Raw genomic sequence first — 22,076 nt, forward strand, 5'->3', positions numbered from 1 at the left:
TTCTTTCTTTTGTAATTACTACAAAACATTAATTATGTTTTAAAATATTATTCTATTCCTTTTTTTCCTATAAATTGTCTCATGTGCGCTAGTCCTGATTCCTAACTGGATTAGAACCTCCTCCTTGAGCTGAAATTAGCAGGAACACTGAGGCCTGGTCTCATGCGAAGAGGAGGCATGGGGATTTTTCTACAAATGGAGAGGCCCAGGCCCTGTGCTGGTCCACTATGGTCTGTGTGAGTTGGGAACAGGGGGAATTGGGAATAGTTGTGGAAATAAGTCCTTCAAACTTGTTTTTATGTTTTTCACCATAGACTGTTCTTATGTCACAGCCATGGCTTTGCATATAGAGATGCTTTAAACAAATGTTAGAACTTTGGTTTCCACATTCTCGTCACAAAAGATTTTGTAGTAAGAACTTAACAGGTTTGAAGAAAAAAATGGCAAGGAAGCTAATGGAATCCCTGATCCTCTACGGCGAATCCAGATCTCACCCACCTGTGGTTTATCCAGTGAGGGATATTGTAGTCATCACCCAGGCGAGAGTCGCGAGGGCCACTCCGATTGTGCAGCTGAAAGGGAACAAGGCAGGGCCCAGGTCAGCTGGAAAGCAGGTAGGGCCCGGAACTGTTCCAGCTTCTCTGATTCTAACTGTTCTCAAGACCACCCTGCACTGGAACCTGGCTTTTAGTGAGCACTGCAAAATCAATCACCTTGAACAACGGGACAGCATGCAGTGGCTGCTCCCCCATGCACACCAAGTCCACACCGATTCCTAAAAAAGGAAAGACAGAAAGAGTTGGTGGGGGGGGCGGGCAGTGTAGAGATACGTATCCCAATCTATTAGCCGTGTGATTTAAGTGGGTCAGGGTACAAGGCACAGCTGACTTATTCTCCTCACCAGCTCTGCCCACGTGGTTAAGAAGTAAATAGGTGCATTTTGTCTGTGTCCTCTTTACCAAGTCCCACCGCATCTGCCACTAATCAGTGCTTGACAGCTTTTGACGGCCTTGCAGATCGTGATTTGTCAAACAGACCGCCAGGCCTCCATGACTACAGTTTCAAGGCCCGAAAGGAAAGGGAACCTTGTCATCTCAGTAAAAAGCAAAATAATCCACATCATTCAACAGAGTTTCTTTACTGGCCACCAGGATTTACGTTCCCAACTCCATCTTGTTGTTAGAACACAAATCAAATAGGGGGAAGGGGTGCAAGCCGGAGATGCACAGCACGTCCCAGAGGGAGGACCGGATGATCCCATGGCGCTTCCCAGGATGGGCTGATGGACGCTGGATCCTGGAAACAATCCCCCAAAGGGGTTCTCCAGCGTCAAGTATGTTTGGGAAACTCAGAGTGCCAGTTATGTCCTCTAGAGATAAACAAGATACACTAACATATTCAAACTGGCAATTAGGAACTCTGCCGAACTGTGCACAACCCAGCATGTCCCAAGCCGACTGACCATGGAACTCTTTTTTGTCACCTGACATTACTCATGTCCCCAGATCCCGATGGGTAAGGGTAAATCAGGCTATAAACACAGCAGCGCCCCGGAAGCATTACCGTTATCTATCATCCGCTGCTTGGTCAGGATCATGAGTAGCCGGTCCACTTCGAACACACCCACCCCGGGCGTGATCACCACAGACATCTGCCCAGTTCGGTCAAAGTTGCGGTTGATGTAGTGCTTGTCAAACACTTGAAACAAAGTAAAAAGTCCTCCTGTGAAGATGCTACAGCTTATCAGAAACCAGCCAGTGGCAAGCGTCTCCATGCTCTCAGACCATTTTGTCCATGTTTCTGTTAGAGCAGTTGTCACCTCCCGGCCTGAATTCACTACTGTCCTTCCCCTTCTACAGTAAGAACTGCTTGAATACAGGTCTATGTCCCTGTTGCCTTTGTTAATACCCCTCTTCGAGGCTGAATACTTGCCTTGTGCAGCCTTAAATATCCAAATTTCATGTCGCTAATTTAAACCATCCATAAATGGATCTGTATTGAAACTTAGAAGAATCAAATATTGATTTAAGACAATATTTGAGAGAGCTGACCAGAATCTTGTGATGACTTTTTAAATTTGGCAAGTTAATTCTTACTTCTTGTTTTTTTTTTTGGCCGTGCCATGCCACGCAGTTTGCAGAATCTCAGTTCCCTGACCAGGGATTGAACTTGTGCCCTCAGCAATGAAAGCAGAGAGTCCTAACCACTGGACCGCCAGGGAATTCCCTAATTCTTATTCCTGAGCTGTGCGGTTTTTACTATGGAAATTTAGTGCCATTCAAATGTGACAAAAAGGCTTACTAATAAAAGACCCCATGCTCTAGAATCCCTAGCACCTGAGTACAGACACAGGGGCAGGCGATACCCACAGTAAAGTGACCACACACCATCTCTTCTGTCAGTTGCCAGTGATGGACAGACACCTAACCAGAGCTGGGAATGTGGAATTCTAACCAGAGAGCAGACACAGGGTCACTGGGAGCTGAACTCATGTCTAGGAATTCCAGCTGCTGCGGTTCCCAGAGCCACCCTCATTCCCACCTTCCTCAACAAGGTGTTCAAGCCTTTTCTGGCTGCCCCAAGAGCCCCTGTATCCTTAGAGTAAACTTCCTTTTTTGTTTGAATTCAGTAGGTTTCTGTTATCTGCAAACAAAGTATCTCAGCTAACACATAAATGCAGGGAGAAACGTTTGGAAGAAATCACATCACGCTGTTAACAATGGTCCCTCTTGGAAGGGTCTGACAGTGGAGGGAAGGGGGAGATTTTCATTGTACTTGATATACTTCTCTAGTATTTGAATTCTAGGAACAATGGGCTCCTTCTGTAATTTAAAAAAAAAAAAAAGTAAATTAAAAAAAATTACCTGGAAGCAACTGAAGGATGGAGTGGAAAATAATAAGAACGCAGTTTTTAGGAAAACAAAGGGCCCAAGGAGGACTTTCTCCAGCTCTTTACTCTTGGATCACCATGAGAAGCAGATGAGAAGAGGAAGTTGATTCCCAACAGAAAACCCAAGAGCTACATGGTAGCCATTAAAACCATCCAAACAGAAGTTACTGCTTTCAGTTAATCTGGGGGGTAGGTAGGTGGGGGCATCACCAGCTAGGTCTGGGTCTCTGCACATTAGTAAAAAGAAGGTCACAGCCATGTGGTCAGCAAGACATCCGCTCACTGTGGCTGGCGCCCTTACTCACCATTGAATGACAGATTGATGGCCTCTAGGTAGTTTCCTTGTGCTGAGGTAGAATTGTCTCCTTGAGGAAAGCCCTCTGAAGCAAAAGACACAAGAGAAGGAACAACATCTCATGAAAGATGGACTCGTAAGAAGCAAGTGGGGGGATTTCTCTGGTGGCGCAGTGGTTAAGAATCTGCCTGCCAGTGCAGGGGAAACAGGTTCGATCCCTGGACCAGGAAGATCCCACATGCCGCAGATCAACTAAGCCCGTGCGCGACACTACTGAGCCTGCACTCTAGAGCCCACGAGTCACAACTATTGAGCCCATGCGCCACAACTTCTGAAGCTCACGCACCTAGAGCCCGTGCTCCACAACAAGAGAAGCCTCCGCCATGAGAAGCCCGCACACCACAACGAAGAGTAGCCCCTGCTCGCCTCAACTAGAGAAAGCCCAAGCACAGCAACGAAGACCCAACGCAGCCAAAAATAAAATAAATAAATTTATATAAAAAAAAAAGAAACAAGTGGAAGGTGCCTTGATCCATAGGCCCCTCCCCCTGCAGAAGGGACGTGACTGAACTTACTGCACATGCAATGACCAGCGGGACCCAACCAGACATAGAAACCCGGCCAGAAGCAGAAGCCATACTCAACACTGGAAGGGAAGCAAGCAGGAACCTCTTGGTCCCCCAGCCTCCATCTGACACCTCCTCCCCTGCCGCACCTTTCAGCACATAAATGCAGTACCTGCCTGTTCCAGTCGCACCAGCACTGGATACTGGATGAAGAGCTTTTTAATGGTCACGAGGAGGGAGGTCCACTCTTCTCTCCTCTCATTCTGCACCACCACCCTGAAAGGAGCACGATCACAAAATAGGTATCGAGCAGTGATGACACACAGGACATAGGGTCCCTTACTGGGTTCAAGGAAAGGAGAAGAGGGGACGCCTGGAGCTGGGGTCATTTATCATATAGCAATATGTAGTAAAGTCGAATGCCTTTAACAAACGTTAACAAAGAAATGTAATTGCATCAAAAGAGTGAAAATTAAAAATTGAAAACAAAAAATATAAAAACATTTCAAAATTGCCTAGAGATTATATAAATGCCCAGTGCTGTGCAGGGAAATGAACATTCTTACAGACTGAATTACAATTAGATAGCATATACGAAAAGCCTTAAATGAAAACATCCATATATGTGTTTTTACACAGACAGCCAATAAACATATCTAGGTCAGGGAACTAGATCAGTGGAAAAGGATGGGTGGGAATCTGCTTACTGTATACCTCTGAACCTTTAAAATTTTGAACCATGTGAATGTATTCCAAAAAATAAGTAAAATTTAAATTGAAGAAGAGAAAGATACATTTCCATTTAATGTTAGGAATTTATCCTAAAGAAACACACAGGATCCAGAATAGCCAACACAGTACTGAAGAAGAACAAAGTTGGAGGACGGACACCATCCAACTTCAAGACTTATATGAAGTTACAGTAATCAAGACAATGTGATATTGTGAATGAACAAATAGATCAATGGAACAGAATGGAGCCAGAAATAGACCCACACAAATATAGTCAACTGATCTTTGCCAAATGAGAAAGACAATACAATGGAGCAAAGATAGTCTTTTCAACTGGTGCTGGAACAACTGGCCGTCCACTTAAAAAAAAAAAAAAGGAAGGAAGGAAGGAACAAGGAAGGCAGGAAGGAAGAAAGAAAAAAAGAAAGGGGAAGAAAGAAAAAAATCTACTTGCAGTCTACCAATCAACAGCATTGGGATCATCAAACTCTCGGGATCCATCCCAGAACTTACTGAATCAGAACCTACATTTTAACAAATTCCCAGGGATTCATTTGTACACAGCGGTTTTAGAAGCACTAGTACAGTGGACCACAAACACTAAAAAGGTGCTTTATAAATAACTCTACTGAGCTGATATTTAACATACTCTCTACAAAAAAAAAAAATCTAGACACAGACCTTACAGCCTGCATAAAAATTAACTCAAAATGGATACAAAACATAAAACTATAAGACTCTGGAAGATAACACAGGAGAAAACCTAGATGACCCTGGGTATGGTGATGACTTTTTAGATTCAATACCAAACGCACAATCCATGAAAGAAAAATTGATAAGCTGCACTTCATTAAAATTAAGAAATTTCTGCTCTGCAAAAGACAGTGTCAAGAGAATGAGAAGACAAGCCACAGACTGGGAGAAAAGACTTGCAAAAGACACATCTGAATAAATGACTATCATCCAAAATATACAATGGACCCTTAAAACTTTACAATAAGAAAACAAACAATACAATTAAAAAGTGGGCAACAGGGCTTCCCTGGTGGCGCAGTGGTTGAGAGTCCACCTGCCGATGCAGGGGACACGGGTTCGTGCCCCGGAGTGGCTGGGCCTGTGAGCCATGGCCACTGAGCCTGTGCGTCCAGAGCCCACGCTCCACAACAGGAGAGGCCACAACAGTGAGAGGCCCGCGTACTGCAAAAAAAAAAAAAAAAAAAAAAAAAAAAAGTGGGCAACAGACCTGAACAGACACCTCTCCAAAGAAGATAGACGGATGGCAAATAAGCAGATGAAATGATGCTCCACCTCATACGCCATCAGGGAAATACAAATTAAAACAACAATGAGACAACACTATATACCTATTAGAAAGGCCAAAATCCAGAACACTGACAACACCAAATGCTGACAAGGATGTGGAGCAACAGAACTTTCATCTGTTGCTGGTGGGAATGCAAACTGGTGCAGCCATTTTGGAAGACAGTTTGGTGGTTTCTTACAGAATTCTTATCATATAATCCAGCAATTGTGCTCCTTGTTATTTATGCAAATGAGGTGAAAACTTATGTCTACACAAAAACGTGCACATGGATGTTTACAGAAGCCTTATTTATAACTGCCAAAATTTGGAAGCAACCAAGACTCCTTCAAGGGGTGGATAGTACAGCCAGACAAAGGTCCATTATTGAACGCTAAAGAGAAATGAGCTATCGAGCCGTGAAAAGACATGAAGGAAACTTAAATGCATACTACTAAGTGAAAGAAGCCAATAGGAAAAAATTACATATTATATGATTCCAACCATATGACACTCTGGAAAAGGCAAAATTATGGAGACTGTAAAAAGATCAATAGTTCCAGGGGTTGCGGGTGGAGGAAGGAATGAGTAAGTGGAGAACAGAGGATTTTTAGGGCAGTGGAAATACCCTGTAAGATACTATAACGATGGAGACCTGTCATTATTCATTTGTCCAAACGCAGTGAATATACACCACCAAGAAGCCCATTTTTTCATCTTGTTTGTTTTGGGTCTTATCCCTGGTCTGACTTTGCAATCCAAAGGGAAGTACTTTTAACACTATGATATGTGTTTCTCCAGACCCTTTTCAGTTTAGCCTGTTTTAAAATTGGACGTTCCTCTTTTTAAATTTTTGTTTTTAATAAAATCAAATATACTTTGGTAGAGAAAATAGCACTGTGAGCCTGCATGTACCTACCACTCATATCCAACAATTATCAAAGAGGATTACATCATTTTTAATGGGATGGCTGTATAATATTTTGTCAGTCTGAAATTCTACCATAATTTAATTCTTTATTGTTTGATACTTAATTTTTTTCTAATTTTTAAAATTATATGTCACTGTGAGAGACAGATACACAGTTATGCATCCCTGAGTGTTTCCTGCTTTTTTTTTTTTAATTCAGACTTTTTTTAGAGCAGTTTTAATTTCACAGCAAAATTGAGAGGAAGGTACAGAGATTTCCCATATACTCCCTCCCTTAACACATGTTTCATGCCCCCCTCACCCAATTATCAACATTCCTCACCAGAGTGGTACATTTGTTGAAATTAATAAACCTACAGTGACACACCATAATCACTGAAAGTCCATGGTTGCCCTTATTCTTTAGGAACAAAATGTTTTAATATCTATAGTTTGCTCTTAAGTAAAATGTAGCCAAAAACCAAATGAAGCGGGGCTTCCCTGGTGGCGCAGTGGTTAAGAATCCGCCTGCCAATGCAGGGGACACGGGCTCGAGCCCTGGTCTGGGAAGATCCCACATGCCACAGAGCATCTAAGCCCGTGTGCCACAACTACTGAGCCTGCACTCTAGAGCCTGCGAGCCGCAACTACTGAGCCTGCGTGCTGCAACTACTGAAGCCAGCGCTCCTAGAGCCTGTGCTCCACAACAAGAGAAGCCACCGCAATGAGAAGTCCGCGCACTGCAACGAAGAGTAGCCTCCGCTCTCTGCAACTAGAGAGAGCCCGCGCATAGCAACGAAGACCCAATGTAGCCAAAAATAAATAAATAATTTTTTTAAAAAAATGAAACAAATATGGCATGATAATAACTGTTTAATCCAGGAATTGGGTATATGGGTTCATTATATTAATTCATTATTCTTTTCTGTGAGTTTGAAACTTTTCACAATAAAAAGTTTGGAAAGTCTAATTGCAATGTGGTATCCTGCATTGGATCCTGGAACAAAAAAGGTACATAAGCGGAAAAACTGATGAATCTGAGAAAAGTGTGATATTTAGTTCATAGCAATGTACCAGTCCTCATCTCGTAGTTTTGATAGATGTACCTTGGTTAGGAAATATTCACAGAGGAAACTGGGTGAAGGGTATATGGGAACTCTCTGTACTATCTTTGCTACTTCTCTGTAAACCTAAAATTATTCCAAAGTAAAAAGGTTAATTTTTTTTTCTAAGTTAGGGAAGAAACAACCAAGGGAAAACAAAAGGCAAAAGCAACCCAAACATACTTATAGAAGTCTTCATAGAATCGCCCCTTGTGATCCTGCCTAATTGAGGCTCGGTTTATTTCAGGAAATTCATCTGAAATAGAGAAAACAACATATACAGATCAGATTAAAAAGAGAAATTCAGTTTCTCCGCTTCCCCCTTGTGGGTTGAAGAGTCGCATCACACACACACACACACACACACACACACACACACACACACACACACACACACACACACACACACACACACACACACACACACACACACACACGTATCTGTTAAGTTGGTTTTAAGATGAATCACAGCCCACAGACTCCTTGAATCTGCTAATGGACTGTGTCATTTTCCACTCTACCCTACCCTCTAACAGAAAAGATGGGACAGATGGAGCAGTGCCAAAGGAAAGAAAATGATAAGGAATGAATTGGGATGGGCGTGTGGAAAGCTTAACAAAAAAATAACTGTAGGAGACTTACGCACCAAGAGATTTTGCATCATAGAAAGTCCTAGAAAATAGGACCACTGTCACTTCATGACTACAGTTCTTCTCCTAGGGATGAGTAGAGAAAAAGAGGACTCAAGTTTATTCCATTTACTTCAATTCTGGGAGGCTTGGGGGCTCAGGCATTGGGTAGCATCATGTAATTGTAGACTGCGTAATGCAGTAGACACAGCTCTGCCAGAGTCAGAAGGCTGGGACTGACTCCTGCCTCTGAAACTACCACTACATGACCTTGGGCAAGTTATCTAAAGTCCTAGGAATGTGGAAGGTGTTTTGAAAACTGCAAATCACGGGACTTCCCTGGCGGTCCAGTGGTTAAGACTCCATGCTTCCACTGCTGGGGGCGTGGGTTCCATCCCTGGTCAGGGAACTAAGATCCTGAATGTCGCACAGCACGGCCATTAAAACAAACAAAACCCTGCAAATCACCAATAAGTTGGGGGTGCTGTCTCCCAGCTCTTGATTTGGCATAAAATAGATCAGCCCATTGTCAGAGGATCATGGTATTTGTACCTGCTTCATGGTGTTTTTTAATTTCTTCAGGACTGTGGTTTAGGGAAGAATGGAACCCATGGTGGTGGATGTAAGCACCAGACACTCCCACCTACTGCCAGGGCCATAGGACGAGGACTGGGTGCTGCTCAAGATGCACAGGTTGAAACCAAGGTAATTACCTTTGGACTGCGATGGGGACGAGTGAGAATACACATTTCCATGCAGTCTGGAGTTCAACATTCTACAAGTAGGGTGTTTACAGACGGCATGAAATTTGGCTTGCACCAGTGAGCCAGAAAGCTCAGTTTCAGTTCCTCCTGGGTCTTTGAAGACAACAGCCTATACTGACCAACCCCATCTCGAACTGATCTTACTAACCACACAATTCAGCATTCACCGTATAAAACAACATAATGAACATAACATGTCACCTTATATTCTTCCACCGATATCTCTCAAGTAGACAGAAATTCCTAAATACAAGCCACAGTACCAAGAGCAGACCTTCACTAGCCATCAACTAATTTATTGGACGCCTAGTGCTCCAAACACAGCTCCAAACTCATCTGATTTTGGTGTAAGTTTTACACAGGAAAAGTGCCTGACAGTGGGCTGGTGTGGGCATGAGAGCCTCTCAACTCATGTTTAATGGAGGAGGTAACATACAACAGTGGTGACGTGACTCAGTATTACAGAAACAAACAGGACGGCCCAGGAGTTACGACCTCAGGTGAGCACTGGATGAATGGATGGAACTGGATTAGAATCCTCGCTCTGCTTTTTCGGGCTATCGATCACAGGCAAGTTACCTAACCTCTTTCAGCTGTACTTTCCCTACCTGTGTAAGAGTGACAAGAGGATGAGGTGAGATAAGGAGGGTAAAACACTTCCCACAATACCTGGTATGTGCTCTTATATTTAGGTCTCTGATTCACTTTGAGTTAATTTTTGTATATCATGTGAGGTAAGACTCAAAATTCATTCTTTGGCATATGGATATTCAATTGTCTTGAATCCATTTGTGGAAGAAGCTATTATTTCCCTCATTGAGTGGACTGCACATTCTCATCTAAAATCAACTGACCATAGATGTATGGGTTGATTTTTGTACTCTCAATTCTATTCCATTGATTTACATAGATACCTTTATGCCAGTACCACACTGTTTTGACTACTTTGGCTTTGTAATAAGCTTTGAAATTAGAAAGTGAGAGTCCTCCAACTTTCTTCTTCTTTTTCAAGATTGTTTTGGCTCTTTAGGATCCCTTGCAATTCCACATAAATTTTAGAATATTTTAACAATATTAAGTCTTCTAATCCATGAACACGAGTTATTTTTCATTTATTTAGGTCTTCATTCATTTCTTTCAGCTATGTTTTATAGATTTTAGTGCATAAACCTTGCCCTTCCTTGGGTAAATTATTCCAAAGTATTTTATTCTCTCTGATGTTCTTGTAAATGGAATTGTTTTTTAATTTAATTCCCTTTAAAATTTTTTATTCCTTGTTTTAATTTCCTGATCAGATTGTTCACTGCTGATGAAACACAAATGATCTTATGTGTTGATTTTGTATCCTGCAACTCTGCTGAATTTATTAGCTCTAATAGTTTTTGTTTTTGTTTTTTTATGGATATTTGGGGGTTTTCTACATACAGGATGTCATCTGTGAAGAAAGATAGTTTTGCTTTTGCTCTTCCAATCAATATGGATGCTATTTCTTTTCTCTTTTCTTTCTTCCTTTCCTCCTTTCCTTCTTTCCTCTTTCCCTCCTTCCTCCCTCCCTCCCTCCCTTCCTTCCTTTCTTTCTTTTTTCTTCCTTTTTTCTTTCCTACTTGCTTTGGCTAGAATTTTCAGTAAAAGGATGAATACCAGTGGTGAAAGCAAACATCCTTATCTTGTTCCTGATATTCTTAAGGTGGAACATTTTCGGTCTTTCACCATTGAGTATGATGTTAGCTGTGTGTTCTTCATAAATATACTTGACCATGTTGAGGTGATGAAGGTAATTTAAATCTAGAGTCTTATCAATTTAGACTTTAGCTAAGGTACCTCAATTAAATTCAGCTTAATAGAAAGAGTAAGTTTTTAAAATCTGAATTGAATAATGTTTACGCAATGAGATTTAGTGCATGAGAAGAAACGTACCTTCCATTTGGTAAAGAGATCAGCAAGGAAACCATTCACAGCTTTCTCAAAATACAGATCCCCTGAAAAGAAACAATAGAAAGAAGGTGGGAATTATCTTTATTTCTTGCTTACATTTTCTTCTCTCAGTAAATTAACAGGAATAGGACTAGTCAAAGAGAAGGTGGTACTGCTACATCCTAAAAGCATTTTCAACCTAGACTTTCTATGGAGCCAAATTTAATATTTACCTCACTCAGTAAGAGGTCATAGCTTCAAGGTAAAATACAAGATTGAAAAGCTTTGATGATTGAAAAAGACAGTGTATCTTCAAAATGAGAGAACCGTCTAACTTTTAAATATAATTATTCTCACAGTGACGCTTCCAGTTTGTTTGAAGGTGATCTGGTAGCCCCTGGGCCTTCACTAAATTACCATTTGCAGTTTCTGCTGTTCTTGAGTATCCAAGATGCCCTACATCAAAAATTAATTTGTAATTTTGCTAAACACAAATTAGAACTGCATGCACCATGAGGCTGGTGTGTCGGGCACAGTGTCCACACCTCATAGCAGCTTTACTGTACTCCACTTATTGTGTAGTAATTCTAATAAAATGAGACAAACTTGGTGATTTCTGTGAGTGATAGGACATAAGATGAAAGATATCAAAGAAGTGCTGGTTCCTGGCCATAGAGTCACTCCCTCTATGACTTTTGATCTATGCTTATAGAATAATTGAAGATCTGAGAATTCAGATTTTTCATTAATGCTTTACTACATTTCATGCAATTCACTAGATATATAAAATATTTATCTATTTTAGCATTTGAGGATTTGTTAAGATCTCAGGACATATCTTCAGAGAATGCTAAGAGATTGCTGTAAATGATACCAACTTGGGGGAAACCAGAAACTTCTCCCCATTAGCAGTTATGACCCGCACTTAGGAACAGTACCATAAATATCAAAATCCCACATTTCACAGCTCATCTGAATAAATATGTAAACCATAGCTGACGTAGAACGGAATACCACCTGAAAGAAACAAAGACATAATTGCATTAAAAAGCAATGATGGATAGAATTTCAGTTCTGCAAAATGAAAAAGTTCTGCAGATCTGTTTCACAATGATGTAAATATACTTAAAACTGCTGAACTGTATATTTAAAAATGGATAAGATGCTATATTTTAGGACTTCCCTGGCAGTCCAGTGGTTAGGACAAGGTGCTTTCACTGCTGGGGCCCGGGTTCAATCCCTGGTCAGGGAACTAAGATGCTGTAAGCTGCGTAGCACAGCCCAGGAAAAAAAAAAAAAAAGCTAAATTGTACATGTTTTTTACAAAAAAAAAAAAAAAAAAGCAATGCTGGAAGATTTCTCTTAATTGTGAGACATGGAACTTCTAAAAGCAAGCTCCATCCCTGGCATCACAGGCCATGAGGGGAAGATTCTGTCCCTACCCTCTAGGAGCTCACGGCAGAGGATAAAGACATGCAAAACATTGCAACTATATACAAACGTTCCTTGAAGCTTCCCACAAGAAACGTTGGAGAAGGGGCAGTGAATCTACTGGGAAAGTCGATGAGACCTCATTACAGAAGGAGAACTTGGGCTAAGATGCACCAGTTGATGAGTTGTTGATCTAATAACTAATCCACATCATACCCCTCTCCATACCCAGAATGCCTCCAGGAAAAGCCCTAGTGGTTTCCCTGGCCTGTGTGCTTTACCACAAAGCCCTTTCTTTACCCAGCCCTTCCCTCCTCCAGCAGACTTTAAAGAGCTTTGGTGGGAAAGCAAAATGTATAAAATGTGTAAGTTGCAGGCATCAATACTCCCTTTCCTTTTACATTTGCTCCTTCGAATCTTTTGTGTGCCAGGTAATTGAACTGATTATAAAGATTATCTCAAGTAAAAGAGCCTTGGGACATTAAGTGCCAGGAGGTATGCCAGACAACTTTGGGATATAAAGGTAAAAGACACAGTCCTTGCCCTCAAAGTGCTTGCAGTCTGGTGGCAAGGCAGGTAAGAAACGCATTCACCGGAGTGTGACAAGTGCTGATATAGATATATGTCCCAGGTGCCATGGGGGCACTTCCAGCCTGGTGCATCCAGGGAGGCTTTCCAGGAGCAGGGAAGCCTGAGACTAGTGCTGAGGGATGGATGAGAGGCTTGGGAAAGGGGGAAGGCGAGGAGCAAGCACCGCAGGCGGGAGAGAGCAGCACGCAAAAAGACACGGAGGCAAGAGAGCACGCTGCCATGTTGGAGGGATGGTGAGCGGTTCCCGTGGCTGGATGGGATGGGGGGCTACATGGGAGAAGTGACAGATTAGCTCCAGACTCAACTGCCTCCCCTGATTTTTCCACTCGGCTGTCCAGACATCTCACAAACTGAAGTTCCCCTGAACGACTCCTCCCTGGCCTTCTCCATATGATAAATGGCACCGCCATCTCTCCACCAGCTGCTCAATTATTCCTTTCTTCACTCTTCACACCCAACACATTAGCAAGTTCTGTGGACTCGACCCCAGAATGTTTCACCAATCTGCCCATCTCTCCCCTGCTCCAGTGCCCAGCCTAGCCCACGCCACCACCTTCTAACTTCCTAACTCATCTCTCTGCTTCCACTCTTGCCCCGACAATCAACTCTCTGCTCCAGAGCCAGAGGGGCTGCAGCGGGTACTGTGGACGCCTAGCCAACATCCTTCCTTTCTAAGTCAGAGGAAGCTGATTCTATTCTGGGAGGCAAGGGACCCGCCAAGAGACCAGACCTCCAGGCATGCTGAGCAGTTCCACATGACTCAACCCTGGTCAGTAAGGTATAAATGGAAGTGTGTCCTGAAAGGAAGCTGACTCGGCTGGAGCGTGCCCCGTTGTTGTCTTTCTTCCCTTCTTCCCTCCTCTGCCTGGCATATGGATGTGGTCACAGCAGCTCCAGCCAGACCACGGAAGCCCAATCCTGATAGGCAGAAAAGGAAGGCAGAAGGGGCCTTAGACCACCAGTAACTGTGACGCTGTCACACCAGCCATAATTTGCCTACTCATGGACTTCTTTTATATGAGAGAATAAAGCTGAACTTTAAGTATCAATTTGCCACCGTAACTCTGGGAGTTTATTTTTTTTATACAGTATTATTTTTTTAAATAAATTTATTTATTTTTGGCTGCATTGGGTCTTCGCTGCTGCATGCGGGCTTCCTCTAGTTGTGGCGAGTGAGGGCTACTCTTCGTTGCGGTGCTCGGGCTTCTCATTGCGGTGGCTTTTCTTGTTGCAGAGCGCGGGCTTAGTAGTTGTGGCTTGCGGGCTCCAGAGTGCAGGCTCAGTACTTGTGGTACACGGGCTTAGTTGCTTCGCAGCATGTGGGATCTTCCCGGACCAGGGCTCAAACCCGTGTCCCCTGCATTGGCAGGAGGATTCTTTAACCACTGCGCCACCAGGGAAGCCCACTTTGGGAGTTTTGTTCAACAAAATCCAACTGAATGAATAAGTGATCTCTTAAAAGCGTAATTCAGGTATCATTCCCCCACTTAAAATCCTTCAATGGGGAATTCCCTGGCGGTCCAGTGGCTAGGACTTGGCGCTCTCACCGCCATGGCCCCGGGGTTCAATTCCTGGTCAGGGGACTAAGATCCCACAAGCCGCTCAGTGGGTAAGCATGTGCCAACTTATCATGGTCTTTATAAGCCATACTTAAGAGTCAATTCCCAGAAAACTGGGGGAAAGATCACTGTAAAATACCAATGTATGCCCAGTAGAGTGGCAAAAACTTTCAAAATCTAAGACCTGGTGTTGTAAAAAGTGAAAAACAAGATTTTATATATGGCTACTAGGAGTTTAAAATGGTCCAAAGAGTTTGAAAAATAATTTGGCATTACCTTACAGAGTAGAACCTATGACCCAACAAATATACTCCTAATCAATGATGAAAAATATAGTGAGTACAAACGAGATAGCTAAAGTGGGGGGGGGGGAAGAGAATACATTTTAATCCACTTTAATAAAACTTAAATGTGAGCAAAACAAATAATATACTGTGTAGGGTAAAATACATATGTATTATCACTATGTAAACAAGAGAATTACAAAAATAAAATTCAGATAGTGGTTACCTCTAAAAATGGCCCCAAGTTCTCAACTATTTTGCTTGCCCAGGGGACATCTGGTAATGTCTGCGACATTTCTGGCGGTTATGACTTGCAGGGGGTGGGGATGGGCGCTACTAGCACTTAGTGAGTAGAAGCCAGGGATGCTGAACACCCCACAATGCACAGGACAGTTCCGCACAATGTTACTGCCCTTGGGGCCCAGGTGACCCTTTGTTCTGGAGGGCTGTCCTTTACACTGTAGTGCGTTCAGCAGCATCCTCCACATAACCCCAGTTGTGACGACCAAAGATGTCTCCAAACTTTGTCAAAAGACCCCTGGGGAGGCAGGATCACCCCTGGGTTGAGAACCAAAGGGAGGCTGGGGGATAGGAACACGGAAGAGAAGACAGGTGCTTTCACCAGCGTGGGTAACGTTCACAGCTGTTCAGTTTGGATTTTTCCAACTGGAACAGAGTCACAGGAGGAGATTCCTTGGCAAAGGTCTTTCTTCGTGTTTACCAACACAATCTTTTACTGAATTTAACTTTCGCTATGTATTAGTGGGCACAGAAACCTGCAAGCTAGATGTTCCATCTCTACATCTGATATTAAACGGAAGAAAATGAAGATCAACCCCAAACTGGAGAGATCCAACTGTAAAACACTAGAATTTCAGGAGTCCCCAACTATATTACAATATTATCCAGCTGAGCAGATAGTAGCTGGTCACCAGCTTGATCATGAGATCAAGTTTTTGCTGGTTTCTGTTTTGTTTTTTGATTTCACAACTTATAGACATAATACCACGGGGAAACAAACCGACAAAAGCACTTTATCACCCTTACCCTGGTATCTTCGCTTATATAACCACACATGACCTTCTCATTCTTGACCCACAGCTCCCCGGCCTGCGCCCTGAAAGGAGAGGCACACGCGTTATTACGAGTCCTACATAAACCGAGAAGAAACAGGGGTGCCTTTGGGGTGTCTCTCTCTACTCTATCATTTACACCCAAATGACCTGGCCAGTTACAGATTTCCAGAGGGCCATGAACAGATTACACAACATAAAGAATTCTCAGAGTACGCTGAATCTGTACAACAGGAGCTCTTAATTTGGGGGTCTGCAGACAACATGTGGGTCTAAGGAAGGGCTTCGGGGAACCCACGAACCTTCTGAAATGATGCAAACTTTCCTGAGCACAGAATTGTACCTTCTGGCAAACCTCAAAAGGGCACACGTCACAAAAACAGTTAAGAGGCACTGATGAACAAATTTGCTAACCCCAGCTTTGAGTCAATGAGTTTCAAAAAAAACAAGATCCACTGCAGTATCAAATTAGAAGATAAGAAAGAAGTCAGGGGGCACAAAGGGACAGGGTCCCTATTCAATGAAGGCCATTTTGCTGAAAAATTTTTATGTCAATATTCAGTAATGTAATATTATGTCTTTTCCCCCTGCTTCTTTATTCTGTTTTTCATATTGTCTACAATGAGCAAGCACTGTATGTAAAAATACTTAGCATAGGCCTGACACATAGCATGTGCTGAACAAGTGGTACTTGACAGTATTAATTCTATAATCAGGACAGGTGTGTTGAGACTTGACACCATAGAATCAGAGCTCAAGTCAGAGAAGATCCCAGAAGATCCTCTGCAGTGGGGCAGATCTAGCAGGAAAACACCCAAACTGGATGTTCCAATGGGCTTTAAGTATGACTCTCAAACAGATCTGTCTGCCCCAGGACAGCTGGGAAGTCAGGGCCAGAAATTATTCAGTGTTGCTCCCTCTGGCATGTGAGTTAGAAAAAAACAACAAAAAAAATTTTTTTTAAGTTAAAAAAAGTAGGCAGCTAGTCAGTAATCTCCAAAATTATATCTGGGAAAATGGTATCTCTTCACAATAAGATCAAATAAACTAGGTTTCTAAGTTCAATTTTTAAAAGATATTTATTTTTTTACTGAAGTATAGTTGCTGTACAATACTATATGTTACAGGTATATAGTATACTGATTCACAATTTTTAAAGGTTATACTCCATTTATAGTTATTATAAAATATTGGCTATATTCCCCCCGTTGTATGATATATCCTTGTAGCTTATTTTACACCTAATAGTTTGTACCTCCCACTCCCCCCCAGCCTATAATGCCCTTCCCCACTTCCCTCTCCTCACTGGTAACCACTAGTTTGTTCTCTATACCTGTGAGTCTGCTTCCTTTTTGTTATATTCACTAGTTTGTTGTATTTTTTAGATTCCTCATATAAGTGATATCACACAGTATTTGTCTTTCTCTGTCTGACTTATTTCATCTAAGTTCAATATTTTAAAAAAGCAGAGTGCTGTTAGGAGATAGATTTTAGTGCAATATTTTTCTTTAAAATTTTTCTTCAATTTTTTAAAATACTGATTTTGAAGTTTTTTTGTTTTTTTTTTTAAAGAATACATTGTGAATTTACTGAGAGCAAAACAAAATGTTTACCTTTAAGGAAAAATAACATTTCAAAGGTAGGGTCTCAAGGTAATAAAACTACGTCCTTAACTGTTGACTAAATTACCAGATTAAAAGGCTAAATTACAGGGAAATTCTCTAATAATTTATTATGATTTGATTTTATTTTCTCATATGAGGCCCAGAACACTTTTTTTTTTTTTGGAAAAGAAAGTGACTTTTGATTCAATGTAGAAAGACTATAAATTTTTTGGAAAAATGATAGAAGATTTTGTGGTTTACATTTAACCATGAATGAGCAAAATATTAGGACAGATCTTGAAAAGTCTAAAACTGACATTATGTCAGGGTGTATGAAGGCACTTACATGGAGAAACAAGGAATTTAATTATGAAAGGGATTCTGAGAGGGTTTCTAAACCAGGACTCATCAAACTGTAGCCTGCAGACCAAATCCAGCCCATCTCCTGTTTTCGTATGGCCCACAGCTAAGAGTAGATTTTACATTTTTAAATGTTAAAAAAAAAAAAAAATTGCAACAGAGACCTGAGACTCACATGGCCCAAAGTCTAAAATATTTACTATCTGGTCCTTTACAGAAAAAGATCCTAAACCTACCACTTCATTTTGCAGAGGAACAGATGCAGAGACTCCCTGAGCTGTACAGCATCACCCTGCTAACCACTGGTGCTGCAGGATGGAATACAGGTTTCCTGACTCCTGGCCCACCACCTGGGAGAGACCAGCTTGTATTTGATGGCATAAATAGGTTGCATTTCTTGTTCTGCTTGAGACTTCATCACTTCTTGAACTGTGCTTTAGTTGCTAAAATTTTTTCAAAGAATTTTTGACCTTATAACAACTTCTAAAACATCCCCTTTCAGAAAGAAAAAAATGAATCTTTTATCCTTTCTTTCTTTCAGGATCAGTAATTCAGACTAACCAAATAGCCCTCATTGCTGGTGAAAGGTCTTTACAAAAGGATTCTGGACAATAAAGGTAGGAGGAATGGCTGAATTAGAAAATCACCATCTTGCAATAATCATCAACAGATGAAACCATTCTGTGAAAACCTGATGGGGAATTTCATAACAGGGGACCAGGCTGCATCACCAGAATCCAGTGGTCAATCTCACATTAAAAGTGAGTCAACCAGATGTAAATATGCTTGAGTATATACAGTAAATTTCAAGAAAGACACAGTTTCCTCTAGGGAAAAGGACATATTTCTAACACACTTTTTTGGTGCTGTTAAGCCTTCACTATGTGGATATTTTGATTTTTGAATTTAGAGGGGGTTTCAAAAAGTCCCCTTTTCTCTCTTCTTCACAAACTGAAATACAGAAATCATTTTAATAAATCAAGAGCAGTGTGATATCTCTAAAAAGGCAGCAAGTCAGGAACTATTGTGCTAGTCATTTTATGTCTCCAAACCTGTTTCTTAGACTGTAAAACAAGAAAGTTTGATGAAATATGTTCATCTAAGGCTTTTTCCAGTTCTAAACTTGTGAGTCTATCCCTCCTTTGTTCAGAATACAAGGCGGCTTCAGCAACATCCACCCATCTTAAAACTACTATATAGTGCATTTCGGGGTCTTTTGGATTGTTTTAGCTACCACAATCTAACGTTTTAAGCTATTGTGTATTTTATTATAAGGATGTCCTCATGCCTCAAAGGCTGTATGTAGCAGTTACTGCACTACATGCTATTCCCAGTTACAAGCTAATAAATCAAGAGTGACATAGTATCTACCTGATGCCAGCGAATTCCACCTTCTGAGTGATATAGGCACATGTGCTGACCTAAGGGAAAAGAGAGAGAGAGAGATTCAACAATACATCAAGGCCATGAAAGGTCACAAAGAACATCTCCTGGTTTTCGAATCTCTTCTATTAACCCAAAGTTCAATTAACATGGGAGTAACAGATTTATCCCATAGGAAAACGTGTTGGGGCAGGTATAACAGTAGGTTCTCACGGGTTTGGCAAGTATAGACAATAGTAAAGACCAAGTGGATAATAAGTGGCCAGCTTCAGTAATATACTTATGTTCACACACACTTGCATACATATGTACATTTACATATGGAACATTTATTTCTCAGTTTAGAAAATGGAACCTTCTCCCACCAAATAAAACATGAGCAAAGATATCTCTTTCTGAAAATATACACTGTATGGACATTCTACCTATGATTTGTTGTTTCATAATAGCCAAAAAGTCCAAAAGGAGAATTTTCAGCAGCAGCTCACAATTCTGATGAACTGATCATGTTCAGCGGAAAATGTCCATTAAAAATAAATAAACAAGGGCTTCCCTGGTGGCGCAGTGGTTGAGAGTCCGCCTGTCAATGCAGGGGACACGGGTTTGTGCCCCGGTCCGGGAAGATCCCACATGCGCGGAGTGGCTAGGCCCGTGAGCCATGGCCGCTGAAGCCTGTGCTCCACAACGGGAGAGGCCACAACAGTGAGAGGCCCGCGTACCGCAAATAGATAAATAAATACACAAGGAAAATGGAAGGAGGGTAAAGCAAAAAAGCAGTCTAACCTGGAAGGAACAAGATCTGGGTTCCAGGGACTTCCCTGGTGGCGCAGTGGTTAAGAATCCGCCTGCCAATGCAGGGGACACGGATTCGAGCCCTGGTACGGGAAGAGCCTGTGCACCACAACTACTGAACCTGCGCTCTAGAGCCCGCAAGCCACAACTACTGAGCCTGTGTGCCACAACTACTGAAGCCCACACGCTTCGAGCCCATGCTCCACAACAAAAGAAGCCACCGCAATGAGAAGCCCGCGCACCGCAATGAAAAGTAGCCCCTGCTTGCCGCGACTAGAGAAAGCCCGCGTGCAGCAACGAAGACCCAATGCAGCCAAAGATAAATAAACAAAATAAATAAATTAGTTTTTAAAATGTTAAAAAAAAATTAAAAAGATCTGGGTTCCAGCCCAGAGTCAATTGCTTACTAGCTTTCTCATCTTAACTCCTCAATCTCAGTTTTCACATCTATAAATTCAGGATAATAAATGCCTGTCCACAAGAGGAGATGCGAGGAGCAAAAGAGATCAAGTGAAAACCTGAAAACCAAAGTTCAAATGTAAAATAATATTACACTCTCCCCATTCAAACCAAAAATGCAGAGTTAAAACTCTCTGATAACAAACAAGCAAAACAAAGCTTATAAAAACCATGAAAAGAGAATGGGAGGAGACATACAACATGTTTACAGTAATTGTCTGTGATGCTGGAATCAGAAAGGATTTTATACTCTTCTCCATACCAGATCTACATCTCCCTGGTGACATGGATTATTAACATAATGGAAAAAGTAACACACTTTTTAAAAAATAATATCTTACCAAACTTTTCTTCAGTCGCCACATATCCCCACGGCCAATATATTGATCCTTAAAGGTTAATTCCACTAGGTCAAGGGTCACATCCTAAAAGGGATAATCAAATATATGTCTCTGCTTTTCTCTGCCATACTTTATAGTCTAAGATAACACTCACTCACCATGGAGAAACCTTTTGACAAAAGGACAACTACTGGAAGACCATTCAGTAGTAGAACCCTGACAAACAGAATTTTACCCTGCCCAAGAAGGCTTTGGAGGACAGGTAAGTCTCCAACAGATACTATAGCTGCTGTATCATGTGTGGTTAAGTGCAAAGGGCACCAGAGTAGTGATTCTGTGTTTTAGTCTTGATTCTGGCACACAAACACGACATTGAACTGTGGGCTTTATTTCCCTAGATAATGTCAACAATATCTTTTGGACAATGATTTTTACCTCTTAATTTTATAGCATCATTTCTCAAAGAAAAAAAAGAACACATAAAGAAATGTTAGTATTTTTATAGAAAATTTTACATTTAGCTTCACAAACACACATATACATACAGAATCTTTTTAGGACAAGATTTTTAAAAAGGGGTGAGGATTTTAAATGCAACCTACATTCTACCTATAATCTAAATGACCTATGTATGACCACATATTTAATAGCCTAACACTATACTTAAGTAACTCATTATTTCCTTAGAGACCTAATCTTGAGGAAGGGTGTTAATCATTCCTCAAAAGATATTCAAATCCAGAACAAAGACACACCTTAGGGTCTACGACATTCACATACACATCTTGATAAGGTCTTAGCCGAAACACTTGAGTCACCGTCTGGTCCACACTGATAGTTTCTGAAACGGGAGAAGGAACCTGGATCAGGTAAATATATTTGAATCCATAACTACTCAGACATTCAACAAACAACATCCTTTGCCAAGGGCAAGACATGTTGTCAGCCTTCAACAGCTTAAAACTTAGAGAGTTCTCTGCTTTTCAGGTGAAATAAGACCTGAACCCAAGCAATTAAAAAATGAGAGAGACAAACAAATAATACAAAGAGACAGAGATAGAGACAGACAGAGAGAGAGAAAGGAAAGAAATTAAGA

General features: G+C 41.4%; 1 protein-coding gene across 9 annotated transcripts in view; it reads right to left on the reverse strand.

The window, feature by feature from the left end:
• Positions 1 to 22,076, reverse strand: part of DEPDC5 (DEP domain containing 5, GATOR1 subcomplex subunit) — a 94,840-nt gene that overhangs the window by 66,184 nt on the left and 6,580 nt on the right. For all 9 annotated transcript variants that reach the window (XM_060311037.2, XM_060311036.2, XM_060311038.2 and 6 more), the window contains exons 5-17: positions 21,736 to 21,821; positions 20,981 to 21,064; positions 19,377 to 19,426; positions 16,016 to 16,085; positions 12,042 to 12,120; positions 11,107 to 11,168; positions 8,443 to 8,512; positions 7,980 to 8,052; positions 3,924 to 4,027; positions 3,196 to 3,270; positions 1,564 to 1,698; positions 714 to 775; positions 499 to 572 (exon numbers count right to left, since the gene is read on the reverse strand). In XM_060311037.2, the coding sequence (XP_060167020.1) occupies positions 499 to 572; positions 714 to 775; positions 1,564 to 1,698; positions 3,196 to 3,270; positions 3,924 to 4,027; positions 7,980 to 8,052; positions 8,443 to 8,512; positions 11,107 to 11,168; positions 12,042 to 12,120; positions 16,016 to 16,085; positions 19,377 to 19,426; positions 20,981 to 21,064; positions 21,736 to 21,821 (1,024 nt within the window). The remainder of the gene's footprint in view (positions 1 to 498; positions 573 to 713; positions 776 to 1,563; positions 1,699 to 3,195; positions 3,271 to 3,923; positions 4,028 to 7,979; positions 8,053 to 8,442; positions 8,513 to 11,106; positions 11,169 to 12,041; positions 12,121 to 16,015; positions 16,086 to 19,376; positions 19,427 to 20,980; positions 21,065 to 21,735; positions 21,822 to 22,076) is intronic.

Source organism: Globicephala melas, chromosome 13 (genome assembly GCF_963455315.2).
Source record: "Globicephala melas chromosome 13, mGloMel1.2, whole genome shotgun sequence".
Classification (NCBI taxonomy): domain Eukaryota; kingdom Metazoa; phylum Chordata; class Mammalia; order Artiodactyla; family Delphinidae; genus Globicephala; species Globicephala melas.